The 24,760-nt window shown below is 43.4% G+C and overlaps 1 protein-coding gene and 1 long non-coding RNA gene across 11 annotated transcripts in view; one reads left to right on the top strand and one right to left on the bottom strand.

Moving 5' to 3' along the window:
- The window catches only part of LOC126537060 (sister chromatid cohesion protein PDS5 homolog A-like), a 49,198-nt gene that overhangs the window by 9,313 nt on the left and 15,125 nt on the right, over positions 1 to 24,760 (bottom strand). For 4 of the 7 annotated variants that reach the window (XM_055073678.2, XM_055073673.2, XM_055073677.2 and 1 more), the window contains 7 exons: positions 22,648 to 22,763; positions 20,447 to 20,538; positions 18,809 to 18,954; positions 16,113 to 16,255; positions 14,523 to 14,746; positions 4,538 to 4,638; positions 1,308 to 1,493 (listed from right to left, as the gene is read on the bottom strand). In XM_055073678.2, coding sequence (XP_054929653.1) covers positions 1,308 to 1,493; positions 4,538 to 4,638; positions 14,523 to 14,746; positions 16,113 to 16,255; positions 18,809 to 18,954; positions 20,447 to 20,538; positions 22,648 to 22,763 — 1,008 coding nt within the window. Of the gene's footprint in view, positions 1 to 1,307; positions 1,494 to 4,537; positions 4,639 to 14,522; positions 14,747 to 16,112; positions 16,256 to 18,808; positions 18,955 to 20,446; positions 20,539 to 22,647; positions 22,764 to 24,760 lie in introns of those variants that run through there. The other 3 variants (XM_055073675.2, XR_008613643.1, XM_055073679.2) reach the window with 3 other exon arrangements.
- LOC129386184 (uncharacterized) lies at positions 1,500 to 24,705 on the top strand. Of its 4 annotated transcripts, none has more exons than XR_011893838.1 (5): positions 1,500 to 3,010; positions 3,402 to 3,485; positions 3,771 to 3,807; positions 19,333 to 19,511; positions 23,702 to 24,705. It is a non-coding gene; the product is annotated as an uncharacterized lncRNA (long non-coding RNA). The 4 variants fall into 4 exon arrangements; XR_008613645.1 differs by lacking the exon at positions 23,702 to 24,705 and adding an exon at positions 23,108 to 23,692; XR_011893837.1 differs by lacking the exons at positions 3,771 to 3,807; positions 23,702 to 24,705 and adding an exon at positions 23,108 to 23,692.

Below are 24,760 nucleotides of genomic sequence, written 5' to 3'. Positions count from 1 at the left end.
GCCATGCCTACAGCTTCCTTAGACACTAGCACTAGATTTTACTAAAGTAACTTTTGTAGGAAACTATTGTCAGCTAATTCTGGCCATGCAGCCACTGTCTCAATAGTTAACAGACCCCCACCTACACATGCACACACAAACACACTTTTCCTTTTAAGTTTGGAGAAGGAGAAGATGGCTCAGTGTGCTTCCTGATGTCTTACTGCCGTTCATCTAGCTGCTGTTGCAGCAATGGGGAGTGATCTAAGAACCTAGCACTAGATTTTCCTCAGGTAATTTTTGTAGGAAACTATGTTCAGCTAATTCTAGCCATGGAGCCACATTTGCTTTCGTCTACAGACCCCCACCCATAAATGCATGCACAAACACACTTTTCCTTTTAAGGGAGAAGGAGAAGAGAACACAGTATGCTTCCTGATGTTGCCTCACTGCCATTCATTTAGCTGCTGTTGCAGCAATAGAGAGTGATGTATATTACGAGATAAAATTTTTGACTCGGAAACCAGAAACCACCTGCTCTGCCAAACAAATGTAACCTTAATACCTTGAATAAATTGACAGTATAATTGCTGAAGTGACAGTAAGCATATGTGTGGTGCTTGGAGTGTTAAATGAAAGTGGTGAAAGTATTGAAGTTGGGGCTAGTTGGTTATACGTACATATGGTAATGAAATGCACAACCACAGCAACAAAAGATGCACAGGAAAAGACCTAGGCAGAAAGTGCGGCTTGCAATGATTGCTTTCAATGATTGCATGCAATTACGAGGCTAATATACCTACATATACGCACATATATGCTCGGAGGTCAGCACATATGATTGAGATGATGTAAAGCTATTCCAGTCTGTTTTTATTGCAAATCGTAAATTTTGCTCAGTGATAGGTCAAAATGGTTCAAATCCAGCCCATTTGGGTGGGGCCCAAGCCAATTTGACCTATCATGGAGAGCTAATGGCAGATTTGGAATAATAACAAATTGGAATGGCTTTACATTATTGGGGCCATGTGCTGATTATGGGCATATATAGCCTCGTGGTTGGTTTCAGTGTAAAGTTGCTGCACTAGTTGTGCTTTGATGATGATATATGGGATTTCATGGTGCAAAGGCGAATGACGGCTAAAGAGTGCCAATGAGCTGTGGTGTTTTGTCCCCATGTTTTCCCTGCGCACCTCTGGTTATTTTGGCAGTGGATCGCAGTAAAATAAAGTAGTGCTCCACAGCTTGCATAAAAAAGCTTGCTGTACATTTACACAGTTTAACAACATCACTGAATAAGGTTATAACACTTGATTGGAACTCCAAACCTTAAATAGCTGCAGCTCTTTGGTTGTGTAGGAAAAATAAAGTGCAGGTCTCTGCTCTGAAACAAGAGCCAAAAGCTGTTCAACCTCATCTTCACTCAGTGCAGCTGATGTAGCTGTCCAGAAAAGCTTCTCCACTTCAGCCAGAGCTTTACTCCTTCTGTCTCTGAGGCTCTTCAGTATTGCATCCTGAAGCATAAGAATGTTAGAAAGCAGCATATCAGCTTTTGGACAAGCACAAATGAACCTTTTGATAGGTTGTTTCTAATGCTAAGGAAGAAGAGAGAATGCAAGAAACAGCAATATCCTTAACGTCTACTTAAGGCATTATTATATATTTGTTCATGATAGCTTACAGGCCCATTGAAGAGCGCATATATATAAAAAGCAATTAAAGAAAACGCTGCCCCAGATCCAATTTTAGTGCAACAGAAGGAAACAATTGGCACATGTATGAAAAAGCATCTTTACTAACTCCTGAAAGGAGAGAGAGCCAAAAATTAAATCGGGCAACTGTGAACACACAAGGTTTTGGATTCTGCACTGCAAGTTGACAGCATGACCAAGGAAGAGACAAATGACAAACATCTCTTTCTTCAGTTTTATGCCTGTACAATGGCACACATTAGGGGACAGTGACAACATATGCGTTTGAACATGATTTGGGCACTTCAAAAAGGAAAAAGAAAGAAAAGCCTGAAAAAGTTGCCCGTTGCTAGCTAACTGTTTATTGCTCAAAAGAAAAACATCACTATAGTCCATTAAAGATAAACTAAAAGCTTAAAGTTCTAATTTATTTTGTAATGCAGTGTAGCAGCCCCTCATATAGTTATAAACAGCCAGCTGGCCCCAGGTAGATGCTGCTGAAATCTGTGATGGCACAGGCACCTAGTACGGGAACTTCAATGTGATATTTTTCTCTTTCATGTTCTCTCCAATGAAACAAAGCGCCGATCGTGGTAAGACTGACCCCATTTGGAATTCCAGAACTGTCGTCTACAAATCTAGCTTAGCTTAATCTTAATTTTAGCGTCCCTTTACATGTTTTCATTTTGAGGGCAACTATAGCTATTTTATTCATAAGATGACAACAAGCTTGCCTCATCACAACGACATAGTCATTGTCATCAGCCCACTTTGTCCATTACAGGACAAAGACCTCTCCCAGTGATCTCCAGTTACCTTTGCCTCATGTCAGCTAACTATATCCTGTGGCTGTAAACTTCCTAGTCTCATCACACTATCTCGTCCCCTTGTTTCCTTTTCCATGGCACCCATTCTGTTGCTCTGGTATATAACATTGGCTATCTGTTCTATGCAGTACTTAAGCTGCCAAATCCCACTACTTCCTCTTAATCTCGGCTAGAATATCAGCTGCCCATGTTTGCTCTCTAAATCATACCACCATACCCTCATTATTCCCAGGCCAGCCTAACACAGCCATTGACAGTGCCGATGAAAGCACATGAGAAGCAGGAACCACTGAATCAGTTGCATTTGTGATATGCATAACGAGCGCTTGTCCTATTGTCAGGAACATGTTGACAAGGACTCAACATCAATGCGTGCTGTGGAAATGTTTCACAAATGGAGATCTCTGGCAGAAATACCAGAGACCAGACTTTATCTTCTTTGAAGACTGGGCCAACCTGAACGGCTGTAAAGTCCGAGACATGCTGCTCTCCCTCTGGGAATTTGCACATAAGGTGGGCATTTACCGTTGCATGTGAGCGCCTTCCCTGAACCCCCCCACCCTTTTGAGGCTGAAGAGCCAACCCATTCCTAACAAAGATGTTTCATTCATTCATTCCCACTTCCATCAATAGTTGAGCAATCTTTGGCTGTTTCTCAAGTTGTTTTGTTATCCTGCAGGTTTGCACTTGCAGTTGGGGCCAACTGCAACAAAATCTCACTTTGGTGAAGTTTATTTCAATGAGTAGTACATACTATTGAAGCAATCCTGGCAATTCTGCAGGCCTGGGAATCATCAAATTTTCTTGTTGACAGCCTAATAAATAACATCCACCAGATGATGCATGCAGCTGGGTGTTAGCAGAAATGATGAAAATCCCAAACCATGGCCTCCTATGTTTTCAGAAGATTGTGAGTGCCACCTAATCTCGGAGATGATGCTGAGAAGCCATGCTGGTTCACAGTGTTCCGGGTTCTACATCATTTCTGGTGAGCGGGATTGGAGCCATTTTTTCCCCTCATTTTCGTGCAAAAAAATGTTTGTTCTTGCGAACTTTTCGTGCTGCATCCACTTGTACTTCAGATCTAAAAGTTTGCATGGAGGCTGCTCGATATATTAATGCTATGTGAGTCTAGGCATTTATACAGTCCAAAATTTTGTTGCAGTTTGCCTTTAGCATAAAGTACTCGCTGTGCATCGATGCATGTGTCCCAAAAACATACACACAACAAAAAGCATGTCATGCATACGGTCGTGAACATTTTCTGTTGCAGGTCAACACTGCAGTTCGAAGTGGCAGGAAAACAAATGGTATTGCCATTTTCATGTCTTGCAGCTTATTTTGCAATCCTTTTGCTTGTGGCCAGACTTGAGAAAATTACAGTAAAGCCACTGAGTGGCATGGTCACTTGAACATGCACACAAGAGCGACTTAGTGGGCAGGTTTAATACAGGAAAGAGAAAGGGCAGCTTTATGTTCCATGAGAGGGAAAAAAAAGGCACAGTTTCGTCTGGAAGGCGAAGCATCAACCAGGCAAGCAAAGATGTGAAGCATTTGATAGAACAATGTCAACTAAAAGCAACAGCAGTGCATGTGTCGTGTGCAGTAATTCTTCCCCGGCATGTACATGTCAGTTTTTTCTGCTGGAAATCTTTCTTGCAATGTAAATAAAGCCAATCTAGTTGTGAAATTTGAGTGAAAATAAAGCAGAATGAAGCACAGAGTCTTCTCTTACAGTTGAATGAAAAATGCAAGTCACTGTATGCGATTCTAGTAGGCCTAACTGCATTGCCTTTGAGGAATGGCAGAGGCAGAGATGAGAGGTACTTAAGGCTTAAGCACTAGATTATAAGGGCTTTATTATTGTGAAGGCCACATTAGCTGTTCTGAATATTTAACAATATTTTAACACGAGTGAAATTGTATGGAAATTTAGTGACGTTGCACCTTACTGATTTTCTTCACTACTGTGCTTGCACGAGGTTAACCCCCTGCTGTCTGCTCTTGTATGGCAAGGAACTGATTTGAATATGTTTTTACCCGACTGCAAGCAATGTCTGATGATTTCTGGTGGCTCAGTGCATTGAGTAGGTTCTCACATGCGACCGTGTCTTTCCTTAGCTCATCTACGAGCTGTGTGCCTGTTGGAAAAAAAGCAGAAGTGACAACTTGTTAATAGCCTTCCCTCCAAACAAATATTCGCTCGCTCAAAAATGAAAGCTCTTAAGATGCTATGTTCCTGCAGTTAAAGATGAAAGGCTTTGTGTTTGCAAACTGTCAGGTGGGAAAAAGAGAGAAAACATGATGAAAAGTTGGCAGGTTCAGAAGCAAGATATGCTTTGGTATTGACATTCATGTGATTATAATGTAGATTCTTAGTCCAGCAAAATATATTTGGAATTTTGGGCAGTCATTGACCTTACTTGATGTTGTGTTTCACAACCACTACTTATGTGTTGCTACCCAGTTGGTAGCTAAAATAAAGGGTTCACAACTCAAAGAAAATGTGATGTCTTAACAGCTAGTATACCGTAATATCCTGCAGCAAGAAAACTTGGACTAGTTGGTGAAATTCTATATTTGATGAAACAGTACTAAATCACATGAAGGGTTAAGCAAGGTACACACACGAGCACTAACTGCAAGTTTATTCTTGAAGGAACATAATACACAGAACAACTTCAAAAGGGAAATTTTTTTGGTAAAGGTGGAAACTGTAGATGCATGATGGAGCCTTTCAGATACTTGGATACGTTAAAGCAAAGATGAAATTCCTATATCCTGTCACTTAAAAAGTAGAAAACTAACATGTGCCAAAAATAGAGGTGTGTGAATGTTGATTTCCAAATCAAATAGTGATGACACCAAATTGAATATGAATTGAATATTCATATGATAATATTTGCTGTCCTTGAGTACCACATTTTATTTTAAAGAAACATTAATAAATTTTAACCAACAACAAAACATTATAAAAATGCTATGTGCTGAAATAAGCTCCTGGCTGGAGGCTTTGAGGTGTTATTCTGTTGCCAGGTGTTAAATAATAGCCAGGCATTAAAATTGAACAATATATGTTAAAAGAACTGAGAGTTGTGCTAGTTGGCCGTGATGCTCCTTAAAATAAATATTGACCGCCATAGGCAGAGAGTTCTCATCTTTATTGGGGGGGGGGGGTCTTGGGGCCCGACCAGCTTTTTGAACCCCATATATATATATATATATTGCTACGGAACAATATGTGCGATCACGAAAAGGCGAGCAGTGTGAAGGCGACGACGACGATTAGAAGCTAGCGCGGGCTGTTGCCTCTTGGCCAAGCGCAGCGTAGTTTCTTGTAAATATACTTGTACATAGCTTTTCGTATGCGTCTTCCTACGTAACATATCTGGTGGAGGTGGACGTTCCCTGTACCTCGTCACGGAGCTTCGCAGTGGACGGTACGTCGAGCCTTCCTTCATGGCTCCCGGCGACGACAACCCGACTCCGCCGGCTCTGACACCTGCTGCCACTTCGACGACCTACATCACTCTCCCCGCTCCCCGTGATCTTGGCGTATTCTCGGGCAAAGATGGGGAAGACGTTGATGACTGGATCAGCCTGTATGAACACATCAGCCGTAATAACCGGTGTGACCCTACTATTATGCTCGCCAACGAAGTCTTTTACCTCGGTGGCACACCTCGAGTTTGGTATCGCACGCACGTAGATGAGCTCACCAGTTGGGATTCACTTAAGACACAGCTTCGAGACTTGTTCGGCAACCCCTACGGTCACCAACTTGCCGTGCAGAAGGTGCTTTCCGGCCGTGTGCAGACGTCAACAGAGCCCTATGTCACGTACATTCAGGACGTCTTGGCTCTGTGCCGCAAAGTTGACACCCACATGACTGAGTCAGACAAGGTTGCCCACATCCTCAAAGGCATTGCCGATGACGCCTTCAACTTGCTCGTTTGAAACAACGTAGCGACGGTGGATGCTGGCCTGGAACTCGCTAAAAGCCGACGTATTGACCAGCAGTTTGCCCGTCTGCCCAACACCCCAGCGACATCTTCCTGTGCCGACACTCCTCGTCCCAACAACACTGCCGATGTTACCAGGATCGTCCGGCGTGAGATCGAGGCCGCCTATCCAGCTGCCTTCGACTCCAGTCCCACCAACACATCTGCAGTCACGGTCTCACTGATCCAGGCAGTTGTCCGCCAAGAGTTCGAAAACATGGGTCTTCACGCCATCTGCTCGGCCCATCGTCCTGATACCCGCCTGGCTTCTTCGATTCCGCCCTGTCCCGTATCTTCTAACCCACTACGTTTCCGCAACCCATCTGAATGGTGCACTGCTGACGACAAGCCCATTTGTTTCCACTGCCATCGAATCGGGCACATTTCTCGGCACTGTCGCAGTCGGTGGAGTTCCCCGACCCGGTCTACTTATACTGCCTACTCTCGCCCCCCAGGTGGCCCTTCTCGTCCCTATGCCGCATGCTCCGGTAACGCCGCCGCTGATTCTTTTGCACCGAACTGCTCCTATTCTCGTTCGCCTTCGCCCCAACGACGACAATCTCGCTCTCCCCAGCCCCGTCGCTCCTGTTTGCGGACTCCCTTTGGACGCCACTCCCAGCCGGAAAACTAGACGATGCAGCGCCTCGAGGTGACGCTGCATTGCTCCCTACGCCGCCAAATCCTCTACTAACGTTGCCCACTCATCTGAACCTTCTTGACGTGCAAGACGACGGTGTTTCTGTGTCTGCACTCATAGACACTGGGGCGTATTTGTCCGTAATGAGCGCTGACCTTCGTAACCGGCTCAAGAAAATTATCACGCCCACCACGACACCTGTTGTCCGTGTCGCCGATGGCGGAATAGCCCCCGTAATTGGTATGTGTACCACCCGCGTCTCCTTTGCTGATCGCTCAACAATCGTGCTATTCACAGTCATCGCCCACTGTCCCCACGACATCATCCTTGGCTTAGACTTCCTCTCCGCACATTCTGCTCTCATTGATTGTTCCGTCAGTACTCTCCGCCTTGACCTGCCTGTTCTGGATCCTGCTGAACCACACCCCAGTCGCCTCAGTTCCGTCGACTTCGTTCGCTTGCCACCTTCGGCACTGACCTATGTTGACCTAGTGTCATCCCCACCAGTCCCCGACGGTCACTATATCGCGGCTCCTATGCAAGACGTCCTCCTTACACACGGTATCACAGCACCTGATACAGTTTTATTTATTACGGCGAATTGCGTCTGCCTGCCAGTGGTCAATTTTGGCTTGACGACACAAGTGCTGCCACGCGGGATGTCTCTGGCCCAGCTTTGCTCATTCGAGGATAACTCAGTAGCATCCGTTGCAGTAGACGACACTTCATCCGATACTCCTCTACCATCGCAGTCGGCAAATTGTACCATCGCTGACTTACAGAAAATGATTGCGCCCGACTTGCCGTCCGAGCACGCTCGTGAACTCTACCGCGTTCTGTTTTCCTACCACGATATTTTTTACTTTAATGATCGTCCTTTGGCCCAAACTACAGCTGTCAAATATCGCATTAATACCGGCGATGCCCCTCCTATTCATCGCCGCCCATATCGAGTGTCACCAGCTGAGCGTCAAGTTATTCACGCAGAAGTTCGCAAAATGCTTGCCAAGAACATTATTGAACCATAATATAGTCCATGGGCGTCACCTGTTGTACTGGTCAAAAAGAAGGATGGCTCATGGCGCTTTTGCGTGGACTATCGGCACCTTAACAGGGTTACCAAAAAGTACGTGTATCCCCTACCTCGGATTGATGACGCCCTTGACTGCCTCCACGGTGCTCGCTATTTCTCCTCTATTGACCTTCGCTCCGGCTACTGGCAGATTGCCGTGGACGATCTCGACCGCGAGAAGGCTGCTTTTGTAACACCCGACGGTCTTTATCAATTCAAAGTGATGCCGTTCGGTCTATGTAACGCCCCTGCCACTTTTGAACGCATGATGGACTCCCTTCTTCACGGTTTCAAATGGTCCACGTGCCTGTGCTACTTGGACGACGTTATCGTATTCTCCCCAATGTTCGCTAGGCACCTCGAGCGCCTCTCAGCAGTTCTGGACGTTTTTCGTCGAGCCGGTCTGCAACTCAACGCATCGAAGTGTCAATTCGGCCGTCGCCAGATTACCGTCCTTGGACATCTCGTTGACACAAACGGAGTGCAACCGGACCCAGGCAAGATCCATGCTTTTGCGCATTTCCCTGTTCCGAAGTGTGTCAAGGATGTGTGCAGCTTCATCGGCCTTTGTTCGTATTTCAACCGTTTCGTGAGAAATTTCGCCGCCATAGCACGACCACTAACCGAGCTTTTGAAAAAAGACGCCCCTTTCCAGTGGGGCGATAACGAGGCCTCTGCAGTCTCACATCTAATCGACATTCTCTTAACGCCTCCCGTTCTGGCCCATTTTGATCCTTCTGCGCCTACCGAAGTCCTTACTGATGCCAGCGGTCACGGAATTGGCGCAGTACTGGCACAACGCCAGCGTGGCCACGACCGTGTTATTTCTTACGCCAGAAGGCTCCTCTCACTCACGGAGCACAACTATTCCATCACTGAGCGTGAGTGTCTCGCCCTAGTTTGGGCGGTTGCGAAATTCCGCCCATACTTATATGGCCGACCCTTTTCCGTTGTCACAGACCATCACGCGCTTTGCTGGTTATGCTCACTGAAAAATCCTACAGGAAGACTTGGTCGCTGGGCCTTACGCCTCCAAGAATATTCGTATACTGTCACCTATAAATCTGGCCGTCTACACAAGGACGCTGACTGCCTGTCTCACTACCCGGTCGACGAGCCTGACGACGCCGACAGTAGTAGCGCCAACGGCATTTTCGCTGTGTCTGCCTTCGCTAACATCGCCGATGAACAGTACCGAGAACTATCGCTGCGAGCACTTATCGAGCGTCTGCGCTCAACACCTGCCGACGCATCCGTTCGCCGATATGTCCTCCAGGGCGGCATTCTGTATCGAAGGAACTTCCTCCCTGACGGCTCTGATCTTCTTGTCGTGCCAAAACAGCTACGACAGACTGTGCTCTTTGAGATGCATGACGCACCCACTGCAGGACATCTTGGGGTAACCCGCACGTAAGACCGCGCCCGCCGCCGCTTCTATTGGCCTGGTCTCGCTCGCTCCGTTCGACGCTATGTTGCTGCCTGTGATCCCTGCCAGTGTCGGAAAACACCTCAGGTGCTACCTGCCGGTCATCTCCAGCCGATCACCGTCCCTGTAGAACCGTTCTTTCGTGTTGGATTAGACCTGCTCGGTCCCTTTCCCACGTCATCCTCTGGGAACAAATGGGTAGCCGTCGCGACTGATTATGCCACCCGATACGCTATCACTCGGGCTCTCCCTACCAGTTGCGCCACTGACGTCGCGGACTTTCTCTTGCGTGACATTATCTTGCTTCATGGCGCCCCGCAACAGCTGCTTACTGACCGTGGTCGAAACTTCCTCTCGAAAGTTATCGCTGACATTGTGCGTTCCTTCTACATTCAACACAAACTGACTACTTCATACCACCCTCAAACCAATGGCCTGACAGAGCGGTTAAACCGTACTCTTACCGATATGCTGTCCAAGTACGTTTCCAAAGACCACCACGACTGGGACATTGCCCTTCCTTACGTGACATTTGCGTACAATTCTTCCCGGTACGACACCGCCGGATTTTCTCCATTTTATCTACTGTACGGTCACGAACCTACCTTGCCCCTAGACACGGCACTTCCTCCTGCTGCGACCTCAACAAGCGAGTATGCGCGCGACGCCATCGCCCTCGCCGACCATGCACGCCAGCTTGCCCGTGCTCGACTGACGGCCTCACAAGCCGCTCAGCAGTGTCATTACAACGCCCGCCATCGTGACGCACAGTTTTCGCCTGGTGCGCTCGTGCTCCTGTGGTCGCCCTCCCATCACGTCGGACTTTCAGAGAAGCTCCTTTCGCGATACACAGGGCCCTACCGCGTGCTGCGCCAGGTGACGCCTGTGACTTACGAAATTGCTCCTGTGGGTTCAACCTCGTCCTCTCTTCTGGCATCAAGTGATGTCGTGCATGTCAGTAGGCTCAAGGCCTACTACACTGCTTCCGAGTCCGATCTTTAGTCGCTCCGGGACGGCGCTTTTGCAGCCGGGGGTAGTGCTACGGAACAATATGTGCGATCACGAAAAGGCGAGCAGTGTGAAGACGACGCCGACGATTAGAAGCTAGCGCGGGCTGTTGCCTCTTGGCCAAGCGCAGTGTATTTTCTTGTAAATATACTTGTACATAGCTTTTCGTCTGCGTCTATATATATATATATATATATATATATATATATATATATATATGTATATACTAGGCAAAGAGGGATTCTTCAGGCTACCTTTCAAACGTAAAGAACTTGAGTGGTGCTACAAGGTAAACAGAACAAGTATTTAATGTCGACAGTTTCGATCGGTGGACCGATCTTCATCAGGGTTTACAAAAAAATGGCAGTTCGGCCCTGGTAGTGAAGACACCAGACCGGGTGCCCGGTCGTTCTTACATACATCAAACCGAGAGGAACAGTTGTGACAGTGATTGATTTTCGGCGCCTTGGCAGATTTACAGCGGCCTTTGGCAGCTATGCAGGGCAAGAGGAAGGCGGAGTCACATGTATGTAGAGCAAGGAGGTCAGTGAGGAAAAAAAAAAGGGGAAAAAGAAAGAAAAAGGAAAGAAAAAGAAACAAGCACACAGGAGGAGGGAGCCGTGAGTCGGAGAGCGAGGGGGGCGGGAAGTAGCGGCAGCTAGGTTCCCGTGCACCCGAGGCAAGGAGGGAGAAAACGGTCGCTCCGCAGCACCAGTGCATGGGCTGCCGTTGTAGCGGGAGAGAGGGCAAGTTGAATCCGGTGGCGGGGGGCACAATAGAGAAGGGGCCCAGAAGGAAGACAGAAGAGCGGCAACTTGTGGAAAGAAACAGTGTCACAGTACACATATACAAGGCACGGCCCGTTCCGGCAACTCTGTGGTCCAGCTACGGTGCGAAAAAAAATATAGTTCCAAAAAAGAATATATGCGTGGGATTCGCAAAGCAAGTGCGCCCATGGGCTTAGATTTAGGGAGCCGAGTTAGATAGCCTCCTTGTGGTCCAATTTTTGAACGTTTAACAGACAACTGCCATCAAGTCAGCACGTGCGTATTTCAAGAAGGGCAATAGGTCACTCAGAATGACCACTTCAGTGGCAGGGTCCAGGAAACTGGATTTATTGGTTTTCCGCTCGCGCCCTTGAGGCGCATGCGGAGGGGTGAGCAAGCAGTAAATAGACAGCGTCTCAATTTTTAAGTACAGAACATGTATTCGCGTTTCCCATGCACTTTCACGGCATATCCCGGAGGCACGTCAGCCGCCCCGGACTCTCATTAATTCCTTTAGTGTACGTTCCAAATTTATGGATGAAAAAAGATTCTCTCTGCTCGCGTGCACGGGTGTGTTAGAAACCAGATTGCAAGAGCACAACGCTCACGCGTTCAAAGGAGTGATCTGGCAGCCGAACGTGCCTGGAGAAGGGTAAATTGGGGAGACTTTTCACATGCGCGCGGTGATTGTTAAACCGCAGGCGAAAAGGGGTCTCTGTTTGGCCGATATATACCTGCCTACACACCTCGCATCGAATTTTGTACACGACGTTACTGGAATCACAGTCAAGATTTTCGGTAATTTTATATACGAAGGGCGAGTTCGATGCTTCAGCCATGTCTGCTGTTGTCATGTGACGGCATACCTTGCAACGAGGTTTCCCACACGGTCGACAGCCCTTGGGCGTGTTTGACTTCTGTGTCCTCGCCCTGACTAACAAATCCCTTAAATTTTTGTTTCTTCTATACACAACCCGAGGCGGCTGCTTGAAGATAGTAGCGAGTCGGATGCTCTGTTTCATGATATTAAAATGGCGGGTGAGAATGGCATTGACCCGCGGAGCACCGGTGGTGTATGTGAGGACCAAGTTCGGATCTGATTGTGTATTGCTATTGCTAACCTTTTCTCCCATTATCTGTGCTCGATCTAAGCTGTGGGCGCGTTCAATGGCATCGTCTACTATTTTTGGAGGATATTTTTGGCGTATGAGAGCAGATTTTAGTTCTAGCGCGTGTCGCTCAAATTGCGCAGATTTGGAACAGACTCTTCTGTATCTGTGGGCCTGGGAGTAGGGAATGCCTGTTTTGCAGTGATGGGGGTGGCTACTATAAAAATGCAGATATTGCTGACGATCTGTCGGCTTTTTGTATAGGGACGTGGAAATGCGACCGCCACTCAGTGACAGAGTGACGTCGAGGAAGTGAATACTATCTTGGGAGAAGTGCGTAAAGCAGATTGACGGGTGCAGAGAATTGAAATTGTAAATGAAGTCTAAGAGACTTTGTTCATTGTCGGCCCATTGTATATATATATATATATATATATATAATTCTTGCACTTGAAGAAACTTTGTGTGACCTCAAAGAATTTAGCGATGAAGTGACGGCGTTATTTGAGTATATACAAGACCTCATAGTAGGAGACAGTTCAGTTTCACAGTCTGAGTGCTCTCAGTGGTGTAAGCTTCCTTCGTGTAATTGTCACACACTTGGCTATCATTAATACTGCTTCGCCTTTGCGGTGAAACTGCAGTCTCTCTCTCATTCTTTTTCTTTTTCTGTGAGTTCGAGTATAAGCGCTGTTGCACATTAATGCTGTTGATTCTGATTTCAAGTGAATCCGGCTTGGCCTCATTTCGGTTACTGAGTGAATTATACAGGGTGGCGCAACTATCACGCACCAAAATGTAAAGAAAGAGCAATTACATTACTCGAAGAAAACCTTCTGCATATTGTTTCCAGTGCACTGGAGTAGCCGACAGTAATGTTTCGTTACTTGGATTTAATTAGGTAGTTATAATTATGTAACACAAGAAGTACTGTTGTAATTATCAAAGTGTCACTGACGCATCTGTAGGCGCCCGCAAATGACATCTAAGTGCGGTGTTTTCAGCGACGTACTAATTGCGTACTAACTTTTTCCGTCTGGTAAACGGACCCCACGAAAAATGAAAATGACTGCACTCCCACCCGCATCATAAAGCAGCGCCCTGAAACGAGCTGATTGAAAGCAACTGCTTTGCCTGTGGCCAACCCAAAGAGACAGCGCATCACCTTGATAATGGTACGGAAGCAGAACCAACAGCAGGTTTTGCGGCTTCGCAGCTTCATAATGTGCAATATGATGACAGAAACTTTCTAACGTTGAGAATATTAGGATTTAAGCATAGTTTTATAATAATTGTGAAGAAGAGCCATTCATTATTGAAAAACAATTTGAAAAGTATTCTATGTTCAATGAGGTTCTGTTCGGATCTGGGGCTACTCGATTTATATTCGATTCAGTTTCCAAAATTACTATTCACACACCCCTAGTATTAGATATTCTGGCTTCTGTGAGGAAAATCAGAAGTGTTTCAAGATGTATACGAAATGTTTTAAATAAGATTATTTTCATCTGTGCTTTTGATGCGCAGCCATTGATGCACTATTTTCAATTATCCCCTGAAGGCGACAATAGAAGCCTGACATAAAAACGAGGTAAAATGTGAGATTACTCTTTAGGGACATGTCTTGCATTATGTCTGATATGTAAAACTGATTTAAATACATTATTACTGCACTATACACACATGCGGAAATGATGCTTTAAATGCACAGAAAAATCTAGCTACTCTTTTAGTTACCTGGTTATGAATATATCCATTCTCTACTTATTACCGGGTCTGATTATAGCCAATTTTTGTCTTTTTAATTTTGCAACACTCAATGTGGTATGTGGCATACAAGAAATGGTTCATATTCAAGGCAAAGTTATGAATACATATTCACAAAAAGTGTTAGAAAATATAAGACAGGACTGACCCCTTTGTTCGTTTAATATGTTGCCACAGTAGCAAGCTTATATTAATTTTACCCTATAACTGGCTTGATACAGTGAAAGGTCTTTCTCACCTCTATTAGAGCGTCTGGGTGTGCTTGCATGTGCTCTCCACACTTGATCTAAAACACTTCGCAGCTTTAACTGCGCTTCCTGCATATTCTCATGCAGGCGCACAAATGACCGCAGTGCTTTTCCTTCGAGGTTACAGTAGAGGGCATATAGAAGCTCCATGCGGTATGAAGCAGACAGCAATAATGGTACAAGATGCTGAGCGTATGTCTGCTCCACAGTCATGCTGAAACAAGAAAAAATTTGCGTCTTGATATAAAACAAACAACGTTGACATGAACATACCTGCCAACCTGGGGACCTCAAAATTTGGGAGATTCACTGAGGAGGGTGGCGGGGCATGGCAACCACAAAACAAACTCTCTCTCTTTCTCTCTTTATTTATTTTTCAAGGCCACAACAATGTCAGAAACAGCTTTGAATGGCTGCCAGTTCACTTTCTATGTGTCTTGGCACTCGTACTGTGACTGTAGACAGAACATGCGGACGTGTACAATTAAGGAACGTTACTTGACGGTAGCCCCTGACGGTAGCCCCTGACGGTAGCCCCTGTTTACTCCTAATATGCTTCACCGCATAACAGGTCTGTACAGCGGCGAAGCTAATTTAAGAGAACCGACCATTATGCAACACATGTTAGACCTTTGTCTCACGCACACTGCTGAACGCATGGCTCGATCTGAAGGGAAATGAGTTAGGCCTCCACTGCCTACACATAAATGGCTTGAATATAAATCAGAATTCAGCTAGCTACATAATGCATATAGACAATTACGATGCACTGAGCTGCATTATGCTTTTTTTTTTTTTTTTTGCTGGGGTTGGGGCAGTTTTTTGGGAGATTTGTGGCCCTGTTTCTACATTTGGGAGAATTGGTCGAAATTCAGGAGTCTCCCAGACAAATTGGGAGAGTTGGTAGGCATGCACAAAACATGAGCAGGTTTTAGAAATGTGCTGTACATTGATAATGTAAACAATGAAATATATTCACGGCAATACACATGAGGTCAGGGGCATTGCATGTGATCAAAACTTAAAGGGAGGAAGGTCACTTGCCACACCAATGAGCTGTGTAAATGTGTACATCACTAATGACATATTAGGGTGGTGAAAAACAACTTTAAAGCTGTATATTACCAGAATAACTGGGAATAGAAGTGATGATCTTGCTTCCTTAGCATCAGTGGAGCCTGCTTATGCCAGCAGTAAAGCTTAACTGCTCTATTACATTACCTCTGTAGTGCTTCCGCAGTGCTCTGAAACAACTACCCAAACATGCCGTAAGCCTGAGATGGTGGTGTGGAGGGTTGTGCTGCTGTAATGCTCCTCTCCCCCCTGCGTTACTGCATGAAACCTTAATAACTGATCATTACAATGGCATGTTCCTTTAACCGGGCATATTTATCCCAAATCAAATAAAAACATTGCAAACAAACAATTGCTAATGCAGTAGCTTTAACTACACTGAATTTTATATTAGCTTCAGTTCATTCTAACTTCATAGTCAATTCTGGGTTTTCTTCGTTTTCTTTCTTCTTGTCATTGAAACGGTGACATAATATGCCTTGAAGGCAGCAGAAGCACTTGCTCACCGGTCACTGGTATTCTTGGTATGATATGCCTCCAGGATGACATTGGCAATTTTATAAATGAGCTTCTGAGGGCACACTCGATCCATTGCTATGCTCCTATACAGTTTTCCAAGGCAGGAAATGGCTTCCTGGCGAACTTGGAACTGAAAGACAAGATCAGTTTACATAGGAGTGCACAGCAAGACCCTGTGCATTGTGAACAAATTGTTAACAATCTTTTCACCGAAAGAATGTACAGTACTCCCCTAGAATATTATTGCTTACCTACATTATTTTGCTTTGCTCTTTCTTTCACTACTTTAGTGCGTGCTAATGCTTTGCATTCTAGCAGTTCTGCCACCGACGGATATAATAAGAAATGCATGCTTATCATTAACTTCAATTAATTAGGTTTTCATGTGAAGGGGATGTAGTTCTCATTTATGTAAGTTGGTTTTAAATAGTACTCCTCCAAATTTAGACATCGTAAAGCACCCACATACTACCTGCCAACTCTCTCAAATCTTTTGTTTGTACAAACTTGGGCTTCTTCTATGATTTTAGAAATGTTGCATCAAGTTCTGTGAAAAATAAATTGTTTTAAAGCTCTTGAAAGCTAGGGCAGTGCGAGATTGAAAATATTGCATGCAAAGACGAAATTTAGCGGTACCTGCACCATCCTCTTGTGGCAACTGAAGACGGTGAAACGCATGTTTCAAGCAGTGTCATCTGCTCTACAGAGCGGTGCATGAAGAGAAGAAGGAAGAAGTTGAGAGGAGAGTGCGAGCCATGTAGCATGCACAGGAGATAGAAAATATAGCTGAAGATGAGCAAATGCACTGTCTGTGTTTGAAGCCCTTGTCTGTCCTCTACGACGAAGTCTGTTCTTTCCTTTGAAAAGGCCCTCCCTTTAGAGACGTCATGTACCAAATAGGTACTTTTTTTGAGCAAGTCTATTCTGACACTTTCCTGAAGCACATGAAGTTGGCAACAGCAAAGTCGCTGAAAAGGTCACTGTATTTAAAAGCAATGTGCTTCTTCAGTATCTGCTGTTCCAAGTTTGCTGTCGCTTGTGTGCTGCATCTAAAAGTAAATGATCATTAAGAAGGGTGCATATATCCCACAGAAGTTTAATGTCTGCCCAGGGCAGATGCTAAAAAAGAAGAAAATGCACGGTATTCCTCCCCATAGCCCTCTGGTCACGTTTGCAAGATTTTTATCAGTTTTAAAATGCACAAGTTGGCAGGTATGCACTCGCAAAACATTGTGTACAACTGACAAAAAAAGCATGTGATGTGTGCATTTGGAGTGGTTGCATAAAAATACCTTTCGACCTGTTTCTTAATCTTGGTTTCAATCTGAATCTTAGTTACACTACAGAGGGAGTAAACAAAATCACTGCTGTCGATGTGCGTGCAGAAACAGAGCAAGGCTCTTGTAATACTTGGCTTATAAAGAAGTGTCAGAAGGACCGTGAAAGTGGAGATCATTCAAAACAAAGAGAAAGGAAGAAGCTATCTTATTGCTCACTATTTCATTTTAACCCTTTATGGACAATACAGAATATTATCTCAAGGAAATGTTTATTTTTCATGAAATTGTGCAAAATACGCCAAGAATAAGAACATTAAACAAAAAGAAAGACTATTTTGCAGAAACATTTTCAGCAACAAGTTTGTTGCCTATGGTGGACAACACCAGCCAGAACACCAAAAGTGAGCTTTGCCCCATGCCACCTACGACTTTGTGTGGAACTTATACAGACAGTTCTCATCAGATGTGAAACAATGGTGTACATTGTATTTCATCTACATTAACCTTATGATACAGCTGTAGCAGGAGATTTTTGCATTGGTCTTTTTCCTCTGACCATGACTTCAAAAGAAAGCAAGTCGTGCCCCAGACTTCTGCCTTGTCCTCTGTTCCTTCTCTAATCATGCTAATCACACTTGCTGCCTACAATTCAGTGTTAGTTGAAGATGTTTAGCCAGAAACTCCATGCTCAAAACTGAAACTCTGCAAGAAAAAGATAGTTTTGGGATTTGTTACCTGTAGGCAACACATGTCTATAAAGAGTAAAGCAAAGCGGGTACCTGTATGTGTTAGAAAAAGATTACACTGATCCCACACACTGTAAGGATCAGGATAAGCAAAGCTTTCTTTTGTGTTTGTAAGGAACACTGTTCTTGTTTAGGGACCATTTACAAGTATAGAACCTTAGTCGAGGTATACGCTGCAGATATGTCAGCACTAAGCAGAGCCCTGACTTTTCAGGGGTTATCATGCAAGGCAGCAGCCAGCAGCTGCAAAGTTGGGGTAAGGGACACAAAAAGCTTCATCATAAAAAAGTTATTTACTGCAATGACAGCACAGTATCTCACGTCTGACTTTGAGACGCAACCGTTCAGCAAAAGCATGCCTGACAGAAGCCAGCAGAGCACCGTTTTCTGTTTCATGGAAGCAAAGGAAACTGTGTTGCTACTGAGACACGCAACGAAGCACAACATGGTGCCTAGAGCGTTTTGAGGGAAGGAAAGGTCGCACGTCCTATGACAGCGAAGGCAGTTTCAAAGAGAGAGAATGGGCAAAAAATGTCCAGGAAGATTAACTTAGCTTTGGCTAACCGAACCTAACCAAAGCAAAGCTTTGAACTAAGAAAACAGAGAGGACAATTAGGATAAAAGAAACTGTGAAAGGCATCAATAAAGGTTACTCACGGAGGCATAGTGAGTGTTAGCTGTGAGGAGGGCAATCAGCTTGTCTGTGATGATAGAAGAGTCCTTCAGGGCAGCCTCTGTGACTGATTTGATAACAATGTGCCTCACTGTGGTACCACAGCCCGCCTGTATTTGTGTTAAAGCCTCTGAAACATACATGACACGAAACCAACTTCTACAGTAAGAAAATAACAGAAAATATATGTATCTTCCTGGGACAGAAAAAAAGAATCCTAATTTATTTTTTGAACTATGAAACAGTCTGCATTATTGTACATGTGCCAAATTTTTTTTCGACACATTTTCTACTAGTGGTGAAAAATATTATTGCCTCCAATGCATCGCGAACAACAATAAGGGACATGGCACTTCATATTACTTTTCCAGCTCCCATATTTCAGGATTTTCAGTGAGGTACATTTTCATGTTAATATATATCATTCTGCATGCAAATACATCATTTCATAACTTTGTGCCCACAGACAAAATAACTTTGCAGCTTCTTTTTTTTCTTTTTTTCTTAGGGCTTGAATGACAAAGAATAATGTTAGTCAAGATGTGACGACACTGTGCAGGCAGTGTGGCAATGTTCGACAACGATTGGCGATCCTGCCTACTTCAACGGGCGTGTTTACAACTAGTATGCGTGTGCCGCACCACTCTCATCTGTCGATGAGCTGACTCACATGCAGTCTTAATCAAGGTATGCATTACTCAATGTTTATGTGTCACATATATAAAACATGCAGTAACACTTAATTTCTGCAAGACTAATGCGACCATATTAGTATTTTGTTAAAATGTGTGTGCCATATGTTTATGCAACAATGCATAGTGTTCCTTGATAAATTGTTGCTGTAGGCAGTGCACTGGGACAACCATCAGGGCGGTGAGAGTGTTCTGCTACTGACACTCTACTAGCAAAAAGACCTAGCAGTTTTAATACATCATTTATTGCAATATTTAAATATGGTAGTCTGTTAAAACTGATGGCTAATTTGCATGTACATACACCTGCCAACCTTAAAAAATACCACAGTTGAAGCCAAAAAATACTAAAATTTAGCAAAGAATACTAAAATTTGTTTTCTTAGTCAAGATAGTGAGCACTTATTTTTTCAATAACTGCAGATATTTTTAAGGAATGTTGTGAACAGGCACTTTGCTCTGTGGTCGCCACAGATAGAAGTGTTGATGTTTATTAAATATTCAAGTAACAGTTCCTGAAATTTGGCTTGTTGTTATACATCAATTCTATGAAAGGGTGCCACTGCTTTTGGCAGTTACAAGTAATCAACCAGACACACTGCAAAATATCTGTTGGCAACTGCTCATTCTTTTGAAATCAGTCTTGCTCTAAACTGGGCAAAAATGAATAATAGTAAAATTATTGGTGTAAATATGACAACTGTACATGAGGTAAAAATTGGTAATGTTACGATAAAATTGTAAATGTTTACAGGTAAGCACATGATACACAACGGCATAGTCCTTGAAGTAAAAACAATTTTTGACGTCAAATACAAGTAGCAAAAAAGAAAAATCATTTTGTGCATGGCCTGCTTTCACCATCTTGCCCAACATAGCTGATGCCAGAGCGGTGTTTAATCAATGCCATAATGAGTAAATGGTGCATACCAAGCACATCTCCAGCAAATTCAGGACAGCGCAGGACGCTTGATGAAAGCTTCAAACATGCTTCTCGGATTCGAGGGGACCCGTCGGTGCACCTGAGAAAAAGGAAAATTCGCCAGGCAAACTCGGCAATACTTCATTTTCATACAGCGGTGATGACAGTGGTGCAGCGTTCAACTATTGTGTCAACAACTGTATAGATTTACGTGTGCTGCAAAATGTTCTTATCTCCCTGAAAGTGTGTATCCATAACATGTCCATTTCAGTTTCTGATCTTGTTTATTTGTTATTTCACTGCGTAAAATACATTAATGTGTTACATTGTGAAAACATATGCAACACGATGCAGCTAAGGCACAGTCACGCGCAAATTGTGTGTGGCCATCCTTCTTGGTGTGCAGTGTGTAATGCAATGCAGTTACATGTTGTGGTGCACTAATTTTTTTACCAACTTGTCCAGCTTTCAATCATGCGAAGTCCTTCAGTATGGTCGACTGAACATTTAGAAGTACAGTTCTCGACTGAAAAGCATTATTTTCACATTTCATTGTTCCATTACCAATACTCTGTAACATGAGCAAATGTACTGAGCAGCAGTTTAATGACGCTCAAATAGATCAAACTTTTAAATATGTGGAGATGTCTATCTTCATCGAACTCTATGTCCACCCATGTGGAGAACATCTTGCGTTCTTTTCAAAATTAAACATGAAACGATAACCTAATATATTCTGATGTATCATAAAGCTATATGCAAGTGACACTACATCTCGAGCATGCATCAAATTTTTTGCTGCCAGTTTTTGAGAATATTCATACTTAATGAGAAATGTACCACTGTATCATCACTGACGACGAAAAATAAATGCAAGCAAGTATGCTAGCATGTGCCATGTGATGTTAACCCCTTACCACATGGTGTATCATATACGATACGCACAGAACAACTTCTAGCATAAAAGAATCAAAAAGAAAGAAAATCCTAAATATTCACCTCGAATCTTGTTTTCTCTAGCAATGAAATACACAGCGACAGCAGCACTGGAAATAACATTTAAGTTATTTTTCCTTTAAAAAGTGTATGCCGGCATCTCGTCACCCAATGTGCAAAAAGTTTGTAAATAAACATCAGTGCGAAATGTGTTTGTGCAATAACTTTTTGTGCAAGATTACTTTTTGTGTGGACACGATTACTCTTACGTGTATTGTGTCTACAGTGCGCATCCGCATATTGGACAACGTGTATATAACGTCTCATTGTACCGTAGCATAATCACCCGCCACCTACCTTTCCCTGTATTTCCCACTTCCCCTTTCCCCAGTGAGGAGTAGCAGGCTAGAGGCACGCTCTCCAGGCCGACCTCTCCTTCTTTCTCTTCATTAAAATCTACCCCTCGTCCTCCTTGTAAATAAACAGGTTATTTCCACAATTTATACACTTGAAAATGGTGCACAAGATATATCAGAGTGTTTACTTACCATTTATTAGCCTATTGTGTTGTTTCAATCGAGAAATATATTCAAGTGGTAATGCGAGGCAAGCATTAATTGCTGTATCATATATGATACAGCATGCAGTTGTGGGTTGTTTTGTGGAGGATAGTAGAGATATGTTTCCTCATGAGATAATAAATTTAGTGGCAAAATTTATTGTTTGCACGAACTGTATTTTTTCTTAGAACCATTATTGGTGCAGAATAGGTAAGAAATGAAAATGCCAGCAATGTTCACGATGAAGATAGCGTGGGCCATGCCATGTTTCAGAAGCTAATAGCAACAGAAGCAACAAATTATTCTTGGAAGAAGAGGAAAAAGATTTTCTTTTGGCTTGCGCCAAACTCATCAAGACAATGAAAAGCAGTAATTAACATAAAACCATGGTCATTAAGCAATCAGGTATAATTATTGAAAGTATGAACTGGTCAAACAAAGATGACATTGTCGAATTTTAATGAAGCTTGTACTAGCTAGAGGTGCTGATGTGAACAGATAATTTTGCCATCTGATCAAAGAAGTAGTATTTTAGTTTGGTAGCAGAGTGGTTAATTTTGTTGCATCTGAGAAGGCTATGCAATGCTTATTGGTTTCCTTAGCTTTCCACATTAGTAGTACCAAAATTTTCATTTATTCAAAAATGAGTGAGACAAGTGGTTGCCAGCGAAAGCACCAAGGCCCTTTAATATCAATAAAGCATGCATTCTCACCTTTTTAAGTATAATTGGCACATGTACCTGCCGCCAGGAGCCATGCTGAGCGATTTTCGTGATGCCAAGTAGCATAGTGACTCCACAGCCAAAAGCCTCTCGTGAGCGTTCTGAGACTGAGTGTGAAAATGCATACACAGAGACAAAAAAAAAATAATGTTACGAATCCTTGTGTACTTCACGTGAACTGATGCAGCATTAGCTGAGCATATGCTCTTTAGAAACTGCATTTACATGCGAATTCAGCATTCATTTGCACTTGCTGTATTGGGCTGGTGCAAACACCTTACATGAAACCATCATGAAAGTAATGATTATTAAGAGCCTAATGACCACATAGGACAGAACTGTTCCAGGAAGTCAAGCCATTCTATAGGCAATGACACCTGACATATGTGATGAAGAGAATCTTAAGCTATGCCTGAAGGTGCACTGAGCTTAACATTTTTCTATCTTACAGATTTCAAAACAGGGGCGCCTTGCTACCACAAGTATGCAAATCTAGTTTGCAGGATAGTCAGCTTAGGAAGACAACGCCAACTATGAACTGCTGCGCCACGTGAGGCAAGAGGTCCCATTTCAACACTTCACCCTTTTTCGTGCATCAACATCGCAACAGCTGTACCCGAGTGTGCGATCACTCTAAAAATTGAACACTTCAAATTTTTTTTTTTTTTTACAACATACATAAGGAAAGAACAAGAGGAGCCCTCACACTAACCACAAATCACATCACACTGCTTACATCTGAAGAATTTAATAATCCGCAAGCAAAAGTTGGAGTACTGGAAGTGTCTGCAAACTAGTGTGCGCTGTTCTTCAGAAGGTGCAGACCAAAAGTTTAGTGTAAGAAATTACACTGATATTTACCTCCCCCCCTCCTTACACAAACAAACAAAAAAGGGGAAAAAGTTCACTCTTTTGCGAAAATGCAAAGCAATGATAGGGATATTTGCAGAAATCAGGAGACCTGTCATTTATAAACTTTCCTCTCGTCTTTTCCTTGGTTCCAGTTCATGCCTAAACAAGGTGTTACTCTGTTCTTCTTTTTTAGGTTTTCTCACTTGGCATGAATTGTGAATTGAATTAGTGGAACATTTCAGTAAGCTGCAATACCATGAGGGGGCTTCAATTCATGATGATTGCAGCGCATGACACCAGGTTAGTACACAGAACTGCCCTAAGAAAAACTCTTGCTTGGGCTAGTTGATGCATGCTTGCACTGGCGCTGGTCCTGTCATTTGTGTTCTTCTTCTGTCCTGGTCTATTACACCTTGCTCTTTACACATTCATGCCCTAAGAAGCCAGCCAATTACAGTGGAAGGAGAGTCGGATACTAGCCAAGTACTTCAGAACAAGTCTGTTGTATGCGACACGTTTCACATCCAAGCTGCGGAATGTCACCACCATCATGTGACAGCAAAGCACCACTGCCAGTAGTAATCAAAATCAGAACTGGCATATAAAATAAACCTTACTTGAAATGCTAGAACCAGACACAACTTTAACAATTTACAATTTAATCTCTTCTCACGCTGCGCACGTTGATAGGCAGTCTGCTGGGCTAATCCTGATGGCTGTTACACAATATATTTGGCACATGTAGATGAAGGCCAGATTAAGCAAATTGAGTGGAGATCTCGTAGTAGTTATAAAATAATGAACCTCATTTCAAATTTACTGCACACCAGCATCTTGAAGCATGCATGAAGACATGTCCTAATACATACTACGCTTGCCTTTTAACATGCTGGTGGAAGCAACTTTATTTTGAATATGACCTTGAACAATGAAATAAATAAATAACAGAGCCGTCTTTATATAATTCGCAACCCTCTGCATGAACATTTTAGGCATAAAATTACATTTCTGTCACTTATTTTGATGCATAACAGCAATTAAGTGAGAGGTTTCAGGGAGCACTGATACTTATTTTCACTGTTATATAAAGATTAATGCTCCTGTACATGTCAAAGTTAATATTTGCACTTATGTCAAGCACAAATTAACTATGTCCAACTATGTTAGTTACTCATATACAATGGCTTACAACCTCTATTAAAATGTATGCGACGTACATAACAAACTATGACATTGTACTACTAGGACATAC

Source organism: Dermacentor andersoni, chromosome 4 (assembly GCF_023375885.2).
Source record: "Dermacentor andersoni chromosome 4, qqDerAnde1_hic_scaffold, whole genome shotgun sequence".
NCBI classification, from domain to species: Eukaryota; Metazoa; Arthropoda; class Arachnida; order Ixodida; family Ixodidae; genus Dermacentor; species Dermacentor andersoni.
This window is presented reverse-complemented; position numbering and strand designations above follow the sequence as displayed.